The 17,941-nt window shown below is 36.3% G+C and overlaps 1 protein-coding gene across 1 annotated transcript in view; it reads right to left on the bottom strand.

Annotated features, from left to right (window-relative positions):
• Positions 1-17,941, bottom strand: part of LOC136825821 (tachykinin-like peptides receptor 86C) — a 229,338-nt gene that overhangs the window by 122,330 nt on the left and 89,067 nt on the right. Inside the window, exon 3 of the mRNA XM_067082777.1 lies at positions 9,105-9,206. Within this exon, the coding sequence (XP_066938878.1) occupies positions 9,105-9,206 (102 nt within the window). The remainder of the gene's footprint in view (positions 1-9,104; positions 9,207-17,941) is intronic.

Raw genomic sequence — 17,941 nt, 5'->3', positions numbered from 1 at the left:
CAATACCCATAACCTTTTATTCTCCCTCAGAGAGTGTTGTGATTTTGATTGTGGTGATTTTGTCATAAATACTAGTGTTAATTTGCTTATATGTGTTTCACTGTAATTGTTACATAATCAGTGTTTGATATTTGCCTATGTATTCCCAGTACATTATTACTCGAGTCCCTTTGTGTGTTTTCAACTTTCTTGCTGTTGCAGATTCGTGGTTCGAGTACCTGTTATGTGATATCAACTGCATACCCCAGGTGCCATATCCTGTCAAGATATCCGGACTATCAGTGCTGCCATGTTCATGCTTAACATACCCCATCCTGTGCATTCTTCGGATCCTCACTCATACCTATTGCTTGTTAGCCTACAAAAGCCTAATGTTAAAAGCTTGCAGTTTTGTGGCACTTTTCTACAGTGTTTGTGATTTTATTAGTGTAATTTTGGTAGTGCCGTGGAGCTCCATTGATAGCTGCTGTAAATATTACATCTTCTGATACATTTTAGTGAATTATACTATTTAATGGACAACATAAGTTTATCTCCATCCTTTATCTTATTGGTAATTTTGAGTATATTCACTTTTCAACTTTTCTGTTCACTGGAGTGCAGCCACCCTTAGTCAGGTGTTGTTATCAAAGATCAAAGCTAGAGCCATCTTTTTATCCTCATGGCAGCTCAAACGTGACAGTGGCAACTTTGCCAGGATCCTTAGAACATGGGTGCAAGCCACAATAATATATTAAAGTGAAATTCATAACCCCTTGCAACTCAGGCAACTAGCAAAGCAGTTATGACTGGCTAATCTGAGTTCCCTTTACTGATCCACACACTTCATTGGCAGAACCTGTATTTGGCATCCTTTGACTACAGCACACAAGTAAGTACATTTACTCTCATATTCCATGTGTTAGAGATTTAGATTTTTCATTCATGAGTGTTTACAATCCGCGCCTCTCGTGAAGCCGACTTCCTGTGTGGATTCATAGCCTTGAGATTGAGGTGCCATTAACCGCTTACCTGTAACTTTACCGAGTGTGAGTACAGTGTTTTATGAGATTATAGATCTCAGTTGTTCATTAAGTGTTTAGCAAGTGCAGTGATATCTTTGTAAATGATTCAACAACCAGGAAAAGTGCACAATTCCCAGTGAAAGAATTCTGTATATCGTTATGATACAAAACCCTCTTTCTGGCAACCCCATGTATCTGTCATTTGAGTACTACAAGAGCATACCTGCTTTGAGTCATCCACCCAGTAGAATCAAATTATGTATTTTAGTTTGTTTATTTCTCTTAACTCATCATAGTTGTGTAATCCCATCACATCTATCATATCAGCAACGCTTATGAGAATTGTGTGATTAATATACTGCAGTGATAACCATTCAAATAACTCAAATACAAATCTACTTCCGTGTTTGTATGGCAACAAGCATTTAGTAATTCATAATAGCCTGAGTTCTTTTTTTGATGCCTGACCAAACCGTCTAGCCAAGAGTTCATTGACCCCTATTGTTTACCTGAACTGTCACCAATAGATTTTCCTGTAGGCAGTAACCTTGGCAGTTCGCTCTAGAGAAAGCCTTACTTTTCCTTTCACTTTTAGGTCACTAGAAAGTCCAACTACTAGGACGCTCATTTGTTTGGTATTTGTTATCTCTTGCTTTGAAATTTATTAACTCGCTTACTGAATTCGGCAAACCTTACGAGCTATATTATCTTTTTACCTTATGAGAACAGTTGTGATCTTGTGTATATCCTGTGATTTGTGCATATACTTGATCTTATATACAAACCTTTGTTTTACGCTAATCAGAGTGGTTGATTTGTGTACAAATTAGGAATAACCAAATTCTGTGTATTTTGCCTTTGTTTTGCTTGACAGCAGAGCTTTGTTTGAAGCAGGACATGAGTTGTGTGAATTGTCTGTGCTGGGTATCGAGAAATCTCCAAATTTACTTTGTGATAACTGTCTGTTGCTGCAAGCTGGGTCTCTTGTTAAGAGATAGCTATTGTTGTGTATTTCTAGGAAGTTTGCTGAAACTTTTCTTGGAAACAGTGTTATGGCCTTTGGAACCCTAATTGCGTTTCCCTCGGAAACATATACGCACAGTGAGTGCCCCTTTGTACACACCTTCATGGTGCCTCCTATGTTGTGTGTTGTGTGAACATTGTTGCGTTTCTGTTGAAACACCTGCCCACGCACATTTGGTGTGCCCCCCACATTTCGCACTTTGGAGAAGTGCCACCACTGTCCTTTAGGGACACACCTTCGGTCTTTTGAGAACTACTTGCGCACTTTTTGGTGCTGACTGAAGCTTTGTTAGCTGTATGTTTGTGTCCTGAGAGACTGTTTTGCTTCAGCACTGGGAGTGCTACCATGTTTGAATAACACAACTATGCCGTGACAGACACACCTTGACACGCATTTTGGTGCCAACCCACTCAAGCGAGCAAGCCCTGAAGTAGACCGTTGCCTAGCTTCCTACCTGTTGTTTGAATGCCAGTGAGTGCCTCATTCTGAATTCTTTACTCTGGGAGTACCGCACTTAGGTGCCTTGACCTGTCTGAAATAGACAACCTGAAACAAAGCTTACGACGAGCGCCACCTTCATTGGTATTCACCTTTTCTGAGCCGACGCACATTTGTGATTCTGCGCTCACTGGAACAACTTTCAGTGCTATCTTGCAGTCGTACTACTCCTCTGCATACCCAAGTTGTCATTGTACACTGAGGACTTGCAATAGTTCCAGGTACTCGCCCTGGAGCGGAACCTCGTGGAGAATCCTTTACCACCTGGGGGTTGATGCCCAGGTAACCCGAGCCAAGCAGGAGAGAGAAGCCCAATGAAATCTTGAACTGGCAGTAGCTAAGTTCAGAGCTACATTCATTGCAGAACTTATGGATATGATCCATGTACCTGACAGCAGTTCCGACCCAGAACCTGTCCCCTTCCTATCTCTCCTCCTAACCCATGCCCTGGTGGCCCCCCAGCCTTGCAACCTGAGGAGCCGACTGGGCCCTCCTTTTTTGCTTCCTGCCTCGGTGGCCGTGCAGCCTCGCAACCTGCAGATCCATCTTGGCCTCCTTTGCCAACATCTCGCGTAACCAAAGAGGAACCCTCTCCTCTTGAAATCAGTGGCATGAAAATGCCATCCAGTGTCGCCCTCTCCCAGATGCCTGCCATAGCCATGGCACCCTCCACCGATTCCCACCTGATTTGGGAAGGCAGGGCCCCTTATGAGTCCGAACCTGAAAGCCACGCTGCTATCTCTGTTGAGAAAGCACCTCTTATCCTGATGGCACTCATGCTTACTAGTTTAGATGTCACTGAACCCATCCATGAGAACCATGTCCCAGATCCTAGGAGCATTACCAAGTTCTCATGGCACTGGTGCCATCCTGGCACAGTGCCCCCACTTTCAGTAATTTGGCCCTGTAGTCCAGAGTCGGATATCAAGTACTCTCTTTCTCTGACTCTTTGCAAAATGTAAGTAATTTCCATTCCTGTCATTTGACATCATGTAATTGCTTCTGCTACTACAGTAACACTCATTGTACCACTCATAGTAGTCTATTGCTAACTTTATGTTACATTTACCGCTCTGCTTGAGTGATATGCAGAGTGCCAAGTGCCAGATGCCTTGGCCCTGTCAGTACTTATACTGAGAGTCCTGTATGATCTCTGATGAGTAAAGCTACCTGACGATTCAGATTTTCACATTTACCAGTGATTGATGCCTATTACAGAAAGGGTGATCAAGTCACTCCCTACATTTTAAGTTTTGTATCTTATAACATGTCCCATTATATGTTGTCTTAGCTAGAATTCCCCTTTGTCTATCTTTACCTTTCCTTTTACATTGACAGTGGTGTAGCCTTGTGTATGGGCTAACACAAGTGTACCATGTATGCATCAGACAAGGGTTATCTGATCCAATCAACCACGATCCATATATAAGACTGGAGATGGATTTGTATGTTATGAATTAAAATAGAATAATTACCTGAGGCAAGCCTGTGTTTTGAAGTACAATGAATTTGTAATATTGAATGTGTCACTTATGTTTATTTTGTCTCTTACTGATTTGTCTAGAAGTTATGATTCTGTTTTCTTTGAGATATATTAGATCAGAGAGAGAGTCACGTATATCAATCCGTAAAATCTTCTAGAAATTCACGCCTGAAAGGGGCATTTAACGTCTTCATTTGTTGGGAGGCTGTCACAAACGCCTTGTTAATTCGTTTGTTTTTTATTTTTATTCTTGATTTTCGAATGTAAGTTAAAGTAAATTTTCCATTTCACATGCATAAGTAATGTACATTTTGAAAGAAGTACTAGTTGTTTTGAAGTTTTCACTCAAACGTTCCCATGGCTTCCCCTCCCAAATTAAGCCAATGCAGGTGTTTAATGAGAAACTTATGCATGACTGTACCCCAAGTCATTACTGATCTGACCTGACCCTATTAATCCTCGCTCTAGGTGACGATTTTGGCAGCTGCTTGCAATTACTGCGACCGTTTGAGAATTATATCCCTAGCCACTATTGTTCTCAAGTCCCCAGCCAATCTTGTCACTTCGCACACTGAGAAGTTTCGCCTCCATTTCAACTACTGCCATGCCATTAAGGGTCACCGCTTTGACCTGACCCACACCTGCATCCCCACCTACTCATCCTAGACTCTCCCATCTAATTATCAGACCGTTGCTACCTCTCCTTCTTGAACCTTTCATTGGCTGAGTCTCAACGACCTTTCAGGTACCTGGTCGGATTATCGACGTGCCCTGAGAAAAGGACAATGGATGACCCCATTAAGAAGAGGCTGTCAGAAATGTCAAAAACACAACCAACGTCAGCACCGATTGTGGTATATATGCAGGCTCCGACGGATCATTCTTTGCTAGTCACTCCTGAGGCGTCACCCTGCTAGTTACTCTTAAGACGTCACTCTGCTAGTTACTCCTAAGACATCACCCTGCTAGTATACCCTCTGCTAGCCACTCTCGCGACGTCACTCTGCTAGACGTCACTTTACTCATTAACCTGATGATGCCACTCTGTCCAGAAGTTTGCTGAGAGACTCTGATCGAGTCCAACTTGACATCCCCTTTTGGTGTCACGCTGAAGATTGTCTTATCCAGCTGCTTATCCTCAGCGCGCTGATGTCTTGCTAGCCCGACAGCGCCCTTATATTTCGTTTCATTTCCTGTATGGTGGGGAACCCTAAGTGACACCGATTCCATTGACGCCCTACTGCGGTAATCGTGCTCTACGAACCTCACATCTTGTCCACTGGCTAAGGTAATGTGATTGGAAGCTGTTTGTCTGCCTCACCAAATTTTATTTTACCTGTTTTCCACCTGTTCTTCATTTCTCTGATACCCATAACCTTTTACTCTCCCTCAGAGAGTATTATGATTTTGATTGTGGTGATTGTGTTATCAATAGTGGCATACTAGTGTTAATTTGCGCATATGTGGTTTACCATAATTGTTACATAATTAGTGTTCTGGTATTTTGCTTACATATACCAAGTTCATTATTACTTGAGCCCCCTCGTGTGTTTTCAATATTCCTGCTATTGCCGATTCGTGGTTCGGATACCTGTTATGTGATATCAACTGTAGATCAACGGTGCCATCTTCCTGCATACCCCAGGAGCCATACAAGGTCAAGATATCTGGACTCTCGGTGCTGCCCGTTCTCGCTTAATGTACCCCATTCTGTGCATTCTTCGGCTCCTCACTCATACCCATTGCTTATTAGCCTACGAGGGCCTTATGTTAAAAGCTTGCAGTTTTTTGACACTTTTCTATAGTGTTTGTGATTCTATTAACGTAATTCTGGTAGTGCCACGGAGCTCCATTGACAGCTTCTGTAAATAATTTCATATTCTGATACCTTTTAGTGAATTATACTATTTAATGGAAAACATAAATTTACCTCCATTCCTTATCTTATTGGTGTTGTTATCAAAGGTCAAAATTAGAGCCATCTTTTACCCTCACGGCAGCGAACGTGAATATATATATATATATATATATATATATATATATATATATATATATATATATATATATATATATATATATATATTATATATATATATATATATATATATATATGTATGTATATAATATATATAGATGTATATGTATATATATACAGTATATATATATATATATATATATATATATATATATATATATATATATATATATATATATATATATATATATACATATATATATATATATATATATATATATATATATATATATATATGTATATGTATATATATATATGTATATGTATATATATATATATATATGTATATATATGTATATGTATATATATATATATATATATATATATATATATATGTGTATGTATGTATGTATGTATAACTGTATCACGAAAATATGGAACTTGATGAATATATAAAGACAAAATCCACTATATATATGATTTATATATATATATATGTGTATATATATATATATATATATATATATATATATATATATATATATATATATATATATATATATATATATCAATGCTGAAGGAGGTTGCTTTAAACCAGATGAATGGCATAAGTTATCGAACGGGTGTAAAATTATCAAACCCCAAATTCTCATGCATAAGATATCACGCCAAAAAAATGTAAATATAACATCAACTACAAAGATTTTAAAATAATAGGCAAAGCTCCAAATGACCATCAACTGTCAATACACGAATCACTCTTCATTAAACAGTTAGTTCCCCGGTTAAATACTCAGATGACATCAACACCTCTGTACTGTCCCTCTCATGAGCTTCTGTTGGAAACAAACGGTACCTGAGTGTCACTCAGTTTCTGCCTTCACTACTACTCGATAAACTGTGTTCCTTTTTTTATCATATTTCCTTTTATACTTTTATTATTTTATGTTAAACTGCTTGTTTTTATGTCTGAGTCTGTTTTTAACCTTTATCCTTAAACTTATAGCTTTGAAAATGGGACAGATGGACCTGAAACGTCAGCTGAATAAAGTACAATGAATGGAAAAAAAGGAATTGTCATTCTTCCCAAACTCGCTGCTATATATATATATATATATATATATATATATATATATATATATATATATATATATATATACACATGTGATTGAGTGGGTATGCATATATTAAGAATGAATTAATTTATGAAACTTGGCTCATGGCCCGAGCAGGGGCCTGGGAAGTGGATTAAAGCCTTTAATTGTGCCTTTATATTTTTGAATAACTAAGAAAAATGTGTAAGTGAAATGTTTGATAACTTAATATGAAACAGTTTGGATAATTTGATGAGGGTTTCGATTGTAAACGTCAGTTTGGGTAACAGTAAGATTAAGATATTTGATAGATATAAGAAAATATATCAGTAGTTTTCGTGGCAGAAGAAAATTTGGCAATATATGACATAAGTTGGTATCTAATGTTAACTGCAAAAGCAGGAAAAATCTTCATCAAGTACACGTTTGAGTTTATGTGACAGAAGGGATTCATACGACAACAACATAAATGCGAGCAACTGGTTGAGACTGATCCCTTTGCTATGGAACGGAAGTGCAGGCGTCAACAATTTCAAGGCAAAAGCTGTAGAAGTGGGATGCCTGTGTATCATGTGTGGTTTAAAAACCAAAATTTCGAAAGTTTCCTTGAAACATATTTTAGATAACGTTCAGTCATTCCTTCAGGTGTTATACATTTTGAGCTTGTGCAACTAAATTTGAATTACTTGTGTACAGGTAATTTTGTGTTTCACGTAAAAAAAAAAAAATGCTCTCTTTGAACGTTAAGTGAAGATTATTATTCTTGACCTGAAAAATGAATATGAACTTAATATGATTTAGAATACTATATTTCGTTTAATTGGGGTTGGGGTGGATCACTAAATAAAAAGAAGCAATTTTGTAAAAGGATAATATTCACCTTATTACGTTCCTTCCCTTTTTGTTGTTGTTGTTTTTTATTAGCTTGGCATTATGCCAGCACGGGTTCTTGCTCATGGAGCAGCCCTTAAAACCTTCCCTTTTCTTCTTTTTACTGAATACAATTTTGGTATATCATTAAATAATTATTGACAGATGCCATTCATTGGTAAGAAGAACGTTATGGCACTCATAAGGCAGTTTCAAGTATATACACGAATACGACCTTTGCTGCGAAGTTTCGTCCCGTGACCCGTGATTGCATCATTTATTACTTTTGTAAAGAGAATTTTAAAACAGGAATTCAGAACTTAAACATGATGTCATCACATAGGGATTTGTTACCTTATTTGGTTTGCTGAAAGTACTGTACATCATTATCATTCCTATATGGTACATAATTCGGTGACATCGCCATAAAAAAAAATATTAGAAAATTTGCAGGATATATGACATGCCATCAGTTTGGGTACTGTGGACATAATTATGTAAGAGTACAATTAATAACAAGGAAGAATTTCAGAAGTGTAAATAACGAGGTTGACGACTTATTTCGTAATCTGAAACAATGTAGATTCCCAGAATTCTTAGAAACCAAAGATAAGTGTTTACATTAGAAACCGAGATTGAACTGTAATCGAATCTCATTTGTGCTATGAAAAGTCGAAAACGCCCAAGTTTCGGCCGTAAAAAGGTACGATTAACATTTAACTAGTTCGTTTCCATACATAACTTTATGGTAACAAATTTATGTTCTTTGTGGATGAATTCACATTTTAAATCCTGTAAACAAGGCGCTGACTTACCCGAGTATTATGTGTTAACTGCGAGCGCATCTCGCTTCTATCTTATGGCTTCCGGAGTGCCATCTGATTATCAACTCAAACAGTCATTTGCATGAAAACGGCCATTACCGTGAGATGGAGATTTGGTTTTCCAGAGTTTTGACATGAATCTGTGCTGTATTTCACTACTGAGTTTTACTCCCATTTCTCCTCTAGCTTACACATTCACCGTTGAAGGCCATTTCTTTTCAATAATAATTAATACATACTGTTCGTACATTCTAGAAGCGAAACATTAGATTGCTTCCATCCACTTACGACATCACTTCTTTCACCGAATTTATTCCTCTTTGAATACGTACCTGTCAAAGGATATCGCCATAAGCGTAAGGACACTGGCTGAGATTGTTACGTTGGCCATGAAATTGCTGATCGTGCAGTACACCGCTCCGAAAGGCCAGTCGCTGCAAGGAAAGAGAAACGGTTTCATTAAACACAGTCATTAGGAAATGAACAAAAATGCTTCTAAGTACAGCAGTCTCATTTTCGTGTTCACCTGCTGTTAGGACAATAGGTATGATTTAAAATTAGTGCAATAATTCACTCACAAAAGTTTTAAAGACCTCTCATTTCGAAAGGTGAATACCACATTCGGTTGCTACTTCTATTGAAAGAACTCTTAATCCAGCTGCAAGTCGGCGGATCCAGCGAATAAGGATTCATTAAAAAAATTGTAACGATATAGTTCTACCTTTCAACGGATAAGCCTGCCTTGAACTGACTACACTTTCAAAATGAAACCTTCTTTTGTAAACAACGCTGTGCCTTTGTACACCTTTCCTCACAATGACATACGTGGAAAGCGGTCAAACAAAGAATGGGGGATATGTCTCGTCATGCAAGCTCCGTTGCTCTTCTGTTGTTACAATATTCGGGCATTCTCATTTCTCACAGAATGTTGTTAATACAGCCATAATCTTCATTCATTACATGCATACACATACCAGTACCGGCATTCATGGAAAAACATCCTCATTAATGCATAGGTGTGTGCACATACTCGTTCGTAATTATATTCAGATGTAGCTTTGAAATTTTTTTTATTTCGGCTGAGAAAGTTGATTAGAGGTGCATGGTGTTTAAGGGTATGTTTGAGACGAAGTTAAGACATTGACGGAGCATCATGGTTAGTTAGGTATGCAAGTGAGAGGGAAAGAGAGAAAGAGGAAAATGGCAAGGAGCGCAACGGCATGAAGGCAGGTAGATGATGATAGGGTGTATCCAGCCACCGAATTTGTATCGGCAATTAGGAGGGTAGCAAGATGGGGGTTATTATGGGAACTGGAGACGATATCGTACAAGACTTCTTGGGTGAATATGTAAATGTAATTGTTACAAAGCCACAGGCTAGAAAAGAAAGTATGATGAGATTTTCAAAAGACAATGGGTTTCAAAAGAAATTTACCAACATCGTAAAAGTGTGGAACCCTTACCCATCCCCCGCCCCCAAAATGACATGCAGAAGAAAATTAATTGAATATTGAGTTTAAAGATGCTGGAAATATATTCATATTTTGGAACGAGAAGAGCAAAATATGGAAGCAATAGCAGAATTTTGGTAGAGCGTATAATGAAAGGTATGACTAGTTAGAAGTGTGCATTCATATGGATTTATCCGAGCAAGGCAAAAGAGGATGCTGACCAGAATAAATTATGGTTCCCTGAAATGTACATTCTGCATATAGACTATTAATGGGAAGCTTCTATGAATATACAAAGGGAATTTCCAGTGTGATTTTTGTCATATGGGTCTCATTTGCGTTTAGTTAAATACAGATGAATAGACTATTGGTGAAGTTTTGGATGCATCTGTGATATAAATGAACTTCGTGGATATTTATATTTTCAAATACAGTATTATACGCTAACCCAGAATGAGGTTAAACATTATTATTATTATATATATTGTATTAAAAGTAATTTTCATCTTTTCTTATCGGTACTTTGGAATTTGAATGCTTTATGTACGTAAACTATATATATATATATATATATATATATATATATATATATATATATATATATATATATATATATATATATATATATATATATATATATATATATATTATATGTATATATATATAAAGATAAAATCCACGAAGGAAACGGAAACACTGAAGTGCTGCGAGGCCTTTCGACACTACGTCTTTTACTTAGCAGACTGAAGAAATATAAAAGTAGGTTTACAAAGAAAGCTCATATAAATGACAGATGGGGATTATAAAGGAAACATATATACCTGGAATCCAACACAATTGAAGAATTAGTAGAACTGCCAAAACAGGGTTAAATATTTAAGAGGTTTTACAAAGGATTAGGATCAACCGTTCAGAAGCAGGGACAGGACAATTAGAAGATGATACAGGGTCGTGACTGACCACCTAAAAAAAATTTTTAGTACACTAAAATAATTCTCTTTTTTGTAAACAATAATAACTTTTTTCAAGATGAACATTTTTACAAATAAAAAATTATATTAAACATACGGATACATAGAAAATATATATGAAGTAACTAACTTGTAATTAAGTCAGTGATTTTATCTTTTAGGTCATTCTTGAACATTTTCTAATACAGGGGTCCAAATAATACATGCCAGGGCTAAGATTAAAATTACAACTGGAAGTAAGCTGGATCATAGCGGACTCCAATAGATTTCTTGAAGAGAAATCTTTCGATCTGGCAATCACTGAACTTTGTTATAACAAATGTCTAGTATATGTGAAGGATAACATAAATCTGTCCCTATTTTCCTTGTGTATTCAATTTCTTGATCCAAACACTGGGGACTGACAATGCGCAAGGCTCGTAAAAACATAGGGGAAAAAATTGATATTGTGATGTTAAGGTGATGGCCTGAATAAAAATGGACATAATGTTGGTTGATTTCCTATAAATACTGAATTTACATTGAAATGGTTCTCTATGTATTAAAACATCTAAGAAAGGGAGGCAATTGTCTTTTTCTAATTCTAACGTAAACTTAATGGATGGTACCTAGTTATTCAAATTAGGCAGTAAATCATTTACATCAATACCAGCAGGCAAAACAGCTAAAATATCGTCAACATACCTATACCACTTTATTATTATTATTATCTTAGTTTAACCAGACCACTGAGCTGATTAACAGTTCTCCTAGGGCTGGCCCGAAGGATTAGATCTATTTTTACGTGGCTAAGAACCAATTGGTTACCGAGCAACGGCACCTACAGCTTATTGTGGAATCCGAACCACATTAAGGAGTATAAATGATATTAGGTACATATCGTTTTTCAAAGAATTCCATGTACAAGTTTGAGAGGAGTGGGGATAAAGGGTTGCCCATTGCCATACCAAATATTCGTTGGTAAAATGCACCATTGACTTACAATAAAAAATTATTTACTCTCTAATTTGAATAACCAGGTACCATCCATTAGGTTTACGTTAGAATTAGAAAAAGACAATTGCCTCCCTTTCTTAGATGTTTTAATACATAGAGAACCATTTTAATGTAAATTCAGTATTTATGGGACACCAACCAACAACTTAACTTATGTCCATTTTTATTCAGGCCATCACCTTAACATCAAAATATCAATTTTTTCCTCTATGTTTTTACGAGCATTGCGCATTGTCAGTCCCCAGTATTTGGATCAAGAAATTGAATACATAAGAAAAATAGGGACAGATTTATGTTATCCTTCACATATACTAGATATTTGTTATAACAAAGCCCACAAAAAGTTTTATAGTGAAAGTAACATGAAGAAAGAAACCCCTAAGAACATTCTTAGCTTGCCTTATTTTAGTGGTTTTGAAAACATAAAATCATTGTTAAAACCTTTTAATGTAAACCTCGTTTTTTCTTATAATAACACACTCAAAAGAATGTTAATAAAAAGTAGCCCTAAAGAAAACAACAACATAATATATAATATTCCATGTTTGGATTGCCCCTCTTTTTATATTGGCCAATCTAGCAAAGATTTAGACGTACGTGTTAAGCAACATAAGTATTCAGTCAAAACTGGACAAGTATCCAATGCTATATTCGTTCATTTAAGTGAAAACTCTCACAGGATAAATTGGACTGAAAGTTCAGTGATTGCCAGATCGAAAGATTTCTCTTCAAGAAATCTATTGGAGTCCGCTATTATCCAGCTTACTTCCAGTTGTAATTTTAATCTTAGCCCTGGCATGTATTATTTGGACCCCTGTATTAGAAAAATGTTCAAGAATGACCTAAAAGATAAAATCACTGACTTAATTACAAGTTAGTTACTTCATATATATTTTCTATGTATCCGTATGTTTAATATAATTTTTTATTTGTAAAAATGTTCATCTTGCAAAAAGTTATTATTGTTTACAAAAAAGAGAATTATTTTGTTGTACTAAAAAATTTTTTTAGGTGGTCAGTCACGACCCTGTAAAATTTTATAATTGTCCTGTCCCTGCTTCTGAACGGTTGATCCTAATCCTTTGTAAAACCTCTTAAATATTTAACCCTGTTTTGGCAGTTCTACTAATTCTTCAGTTGTGTAGGATTCCAGGTACATATGTTTCCTTTATAATCCCCATCTGTCATTTATATGAGCTTTCTTTGTAAACTTACTTTTATATTTCTTCAGTCTGCTAAGTAAAGGACGTATTGTCGAAAGGCCTCGCAGCACTCCAGTGTTTCCGTTTCCTTCGTGGAATTTATCTTTATTTATATATTCACCACGTTCCATATTTTCGTGATTCAGTTTTATATATATATATATATATATATATATATATATATATATATATATATATATATATATATATATATATAAGTGGGTGATTACGTATGTTTACAACTATTGACACTGCGATGTAGGAGGATATTGCGAAGTATTTACAAATACTGCCTCTTACTTCAGAAAGAATGTAGGAAACAGTTGAAATTAATCCTTTATTGCCATTCCACATACAACGTTACATTCCTTGTTTAATTGTGTTGGGAGCAGCAATACCATGAACGAAACAGGTGAAGCAGTAACATAATTTGATCCACAGAAGGAGAAGTAATAGTCGTAATACTGACTAAAATAAAAGTAAAGTGAAATTAGATTCAACGTCGAAAAGAGATTTTAGGCTGACTTACACCAGAAAATATTGAAAGTAAAGTTTAAGCACGTTTTCTGTAATAGCATGGATCTCATTATTTTTAGGAAATGTGAATACGTTAATTTCCTTCGAAACTATTGCGTCATTTCAGCGCAATATTAGCTTCGCAGAATTCATGATAGCTATACTGTGGGAGGGAGACTGACGATGGTGAGGGGAGAAAGCCCTTTTAGTTCAGAGAGATTTCCGGTAGTACGCAGAATACCTATATATTTTTTTCCCAGCAGTGTGAAATGTCTATCTTTTTCCTACGCCTAATAAGAGTAATCGTCTTATACCGGCAAACGCGGTGACTTAGCTGTTCTTAGAATAGCTACTGAAGCTATAATCAAAATATAAAGTACACATTTAATGAATATGTTTCTGTACTGGACATTAGATTAAGTGAATTTTCACACAACCTATGATACGACCAAGTTCAAGAAGCCTTGAGATTTATATGCCACTTCAACTTTATCAGTGAAATTAAAATGATGCTAATTCTCATTAAATGGTATAACCATGGTAGTACCATTATTTGTTGTAATGATCAAGGTTTAAGCTAAACAAAATCTGATATTTCTGTGTACGTTGTTTTCTGTGTCATCAAAGAACGGCTCTACCAGTGAAAATCTAGTAACTCATTCTAAAATTTATAGGTTTTGGATGTTGTCAGTGACATATTCCTCATAGCGTTAACTTTTTGGATAAATCATTCTGTGCCAATACTTAATGTGGGGAAATCTCACTAATATTTTAATGTCCCGTGAATTATGCGAGTCTGTATTATAAATAACCACGATGAAAAGCTGAAGCTTATCACATTTTACCAACTTTCGTTTATAGTAGTCATTTAACAGATGAACAGCAGCAAATGAGGGAAGAAAGTTCCATTGTTCAATACTTTAATTATCTAACGTTTCAGGACCTTCTATGTCGAATTCTCAAAGTAAGGAGGATCGAAGATGAGATTTTCATTTTCAAGATATGTATATACCATACACATGCATATAAGTTTGTGTGTGCGTGTGTGTATGTAGACGAGTACAAAGAAGAGTTAACTTTCCATATAGGGGGAGATTTCAGAACATAACAGCTCTCTGTTTAACAACCCTTGTGAGTGCCAAAAGCATTCACAATATAATGGTGGCAGCGGTCTGCAATACCACCCTCCGAGTAAGACCTGGTGCTTTTTGAAAACATAGAAAACTGAAAACATCTGCTCGAGATTTGTGAGAGCTGGATATCTGCATTATGGGAAGAGAACACTTCACGTGTTCGCATATCGACTACACACATGTCGAATTCCCCGACGTTATCTGCATTACGGGATAGGAATACTTCAAGTGTTTGCATATAATTCCCCATCACAGCAATGACTACTTGTGTGAGGAAGAGGAAGTTCCCTGATGATTGCTTGTATCGCTTCTGTTACACAAGAGACTTAAACACCGAGGGAAAAAAGCAGCTGTATCCTGATGTGTTTCATCGTCTTCTGTCAACAAGTCAGAGGAACAACGGAAACAGGAACATGTTACGAATGTTGAAGAAAGTAGATGGAACATTAATCGCCCTCATTTTTTCGGAAGATGCTGTTCTGATCCTGTAAGAAGCAGGTTGAAGATTTCAGATTCCATTAAATGTCTGTGTGACCTACAGTCAAGTTGTGCTGATAAATATCATCTACCCATTTCTTCTGACAACGTGTGGTTGTGGGCGTGACACTCTTCCAGAGATTCTCCCATAAAATAGCAGATAAGTCTACCCATTTTTTAGTTATTTAGTGATAGAGGCAGTGTTCAGGCCTAATTCACCAAGTTGTGTCCTGTAAGTGGAGATCTGATCAATAAGTTTTATCGCCATAGACTTTTTCATTTTTTTTTTTTAGGAAGTGAATATTTTAACTTGTGTCTTTCTGGCAGTTAGGAGAATTTCTTTTCTATACGTATACACACATGAGGGTACGTTCCGAGCTGGTATACTCGCATAACTCCTTTGGCAGATCAAATACAGGTAGAGGTAGTAACAGGCGTAGAGGTTATATAAAAAATTCTGGCAACCTGGCGTCGGACCCAGATGTAAAAAAAATATATTCACAGTTGGGAATACTCGCTCAGCTATAGTGCCATTTCAAGGCACAGTCAACGGTCAGTTGACTCAAGAGGTCGAAAGTTGGATAACATCCATTTAAGCTCACTTAAGCTCTAAACAAATAGTTAATCTTGTTTTTCAATTGCTGGAGGCTAAGTCATTTATTAATTATGCGAAACCTGGTCAGAATTTAAGGTTACTTTAAGACAGGTATACGGTACTGAGTCTGAGCTGGATGAAGTCCTACCCTTTAGGAGTATTTGTAAATTGGCAGATAAGAAGGGTATATCACTAACTTAGCGTACCACCCTTATCGCAGATAAATTTAATAAGTAGCATTCAGAGCTAGCTAATTCCTCTTAGGTGAATGGTAACAGTATTCATACCAGAGACATGTGTCATCTAATGCAGCTTGTGTTGATGACTGCTATGTTGCCAGATAGATTGGTCCTTTGTTTTGATCCTAAATTTTATAGAAATTCTAGCAAAGTGACTATTACCGATCAGATAAAGAGGCATATATCTAACTGTCCAGATTTGGACCCAGCACTTACTGCTAACATTGAAAGTTCACAGGTTCAACAGGCTACAACAAGTACAATTGCAACACAACAGGTAAATGCGTTTAGTTCCACCAACCAGCAAATGAAGTGTTTTAATTGTAACCATACTGGTCACTTTAAAAGTGACTGTGGGACTAAATACTGTAGTATTCATCAGTCCACTAATCATAGTTATCAAAATTGTAAGTCAAGGTTATACACAGACAGGTTGACCAATCACAATGGGAATAAAAGTAATCAGAATAATAACAGTACTGGTGGTGTGGGTCTACAGGTAATAATAATAAGAAACACACAAACCAGAATCAGCATCAGAGGAAGAAAAATCAGGGAAGGAAAAACCAAAACAACCATCGGGGTCAAGCTAATGTTAACATTATTCAGGATCAAAATAGTTCGTCGAACACAGAATTTTCCACCTGTCAAGGAAAAACCGTGACAACGTAATGGTCTCTGAGGGTAAGGCTGACAATGTTGGGTTGCATGTAAGTAATATATTCAATACATAGACTGGTCAGTATGCTGTTCAGGATCATATAAAAGAGTGTGATAATAGTTATAATTTATCAACTAATCATTCAGTTTTAGACATGACTAGAATACTGACACTCATTCATAGGAATATAGGGGAGACCTGTTATTAAAGCAATTAGCAAATATCATAAAGCATTTGCTTTGTTCCTAGATATGGGTAGTCCTCGTAATTTGAGGGATTTAAAATCTCATTTACTATTCCCAGATTTTCCCATTGAGAAGACTAATGTTAAACTGGCAGGCATAGGGAATAATTTAAATATTGTTGGCACTGTCAAGGTTCAGTATAAGATAGGTAAACTTGTCTTCTCTGACGATTTTATTGTGGTAAATGGAATTAATATGTTTCCAGTAGTCATTCTGGGATATCCGTCTATGTCTAAGAATAATATTGTTATGGTTCCAGGAAAGCGTGGTGTTTTTATTAAAGGGAGATTATAAAATCCTCCCATTCATTAGAAACAAACCCTGATCATAAGGACAAACCTGAGGACAAAGTTGCATACATTGAAGAGCCGATTAGTGTTTGGAATGTATCAGAAATAAATGAGGCAACTCAACATAATTCATATTCTCAATTAATAGCTACTTTAACACAGCAGATGGAAGCAAACGTACCATCATACATTCTTGTTACTGCTAAGAAGGTCTTACCTGGTTCAGAGATCATGGTATTAAATGAATCAATTAAGGTTCATGGTTTTATCTGCTACAGAAGCGCTTTATACAGTTCATAGTAATCACCAAGCAGTGATCGAAATTTTTAATCATTTAAATTAGGATTTGATAATAAATGAAAAATACACCCTTCATGGATGTTGAGGTTTTTC

This window comes from Macrobrachium rosenbergii, chromosome 39 (genome assembly GCF_040412425.1).
Source record: "Macrobrachium rosenbergii isolate ZJJX-2024 chromosome 39, ASM4041242v1, whole genome shotgun sequence".
NCBI classification, from domain to species: Eukaryota; Metazoa; Arthropoda; class Malacostraca; order Decapoda; family Palaemonidae; genus Macrobrachium; species Macrobrachium rosenbergii.
The sequence above is the reverse complement of the archived record's forward strand: the minus strand, read 5'-3'. Positions and strand labels throughout refer to the sequence as shown.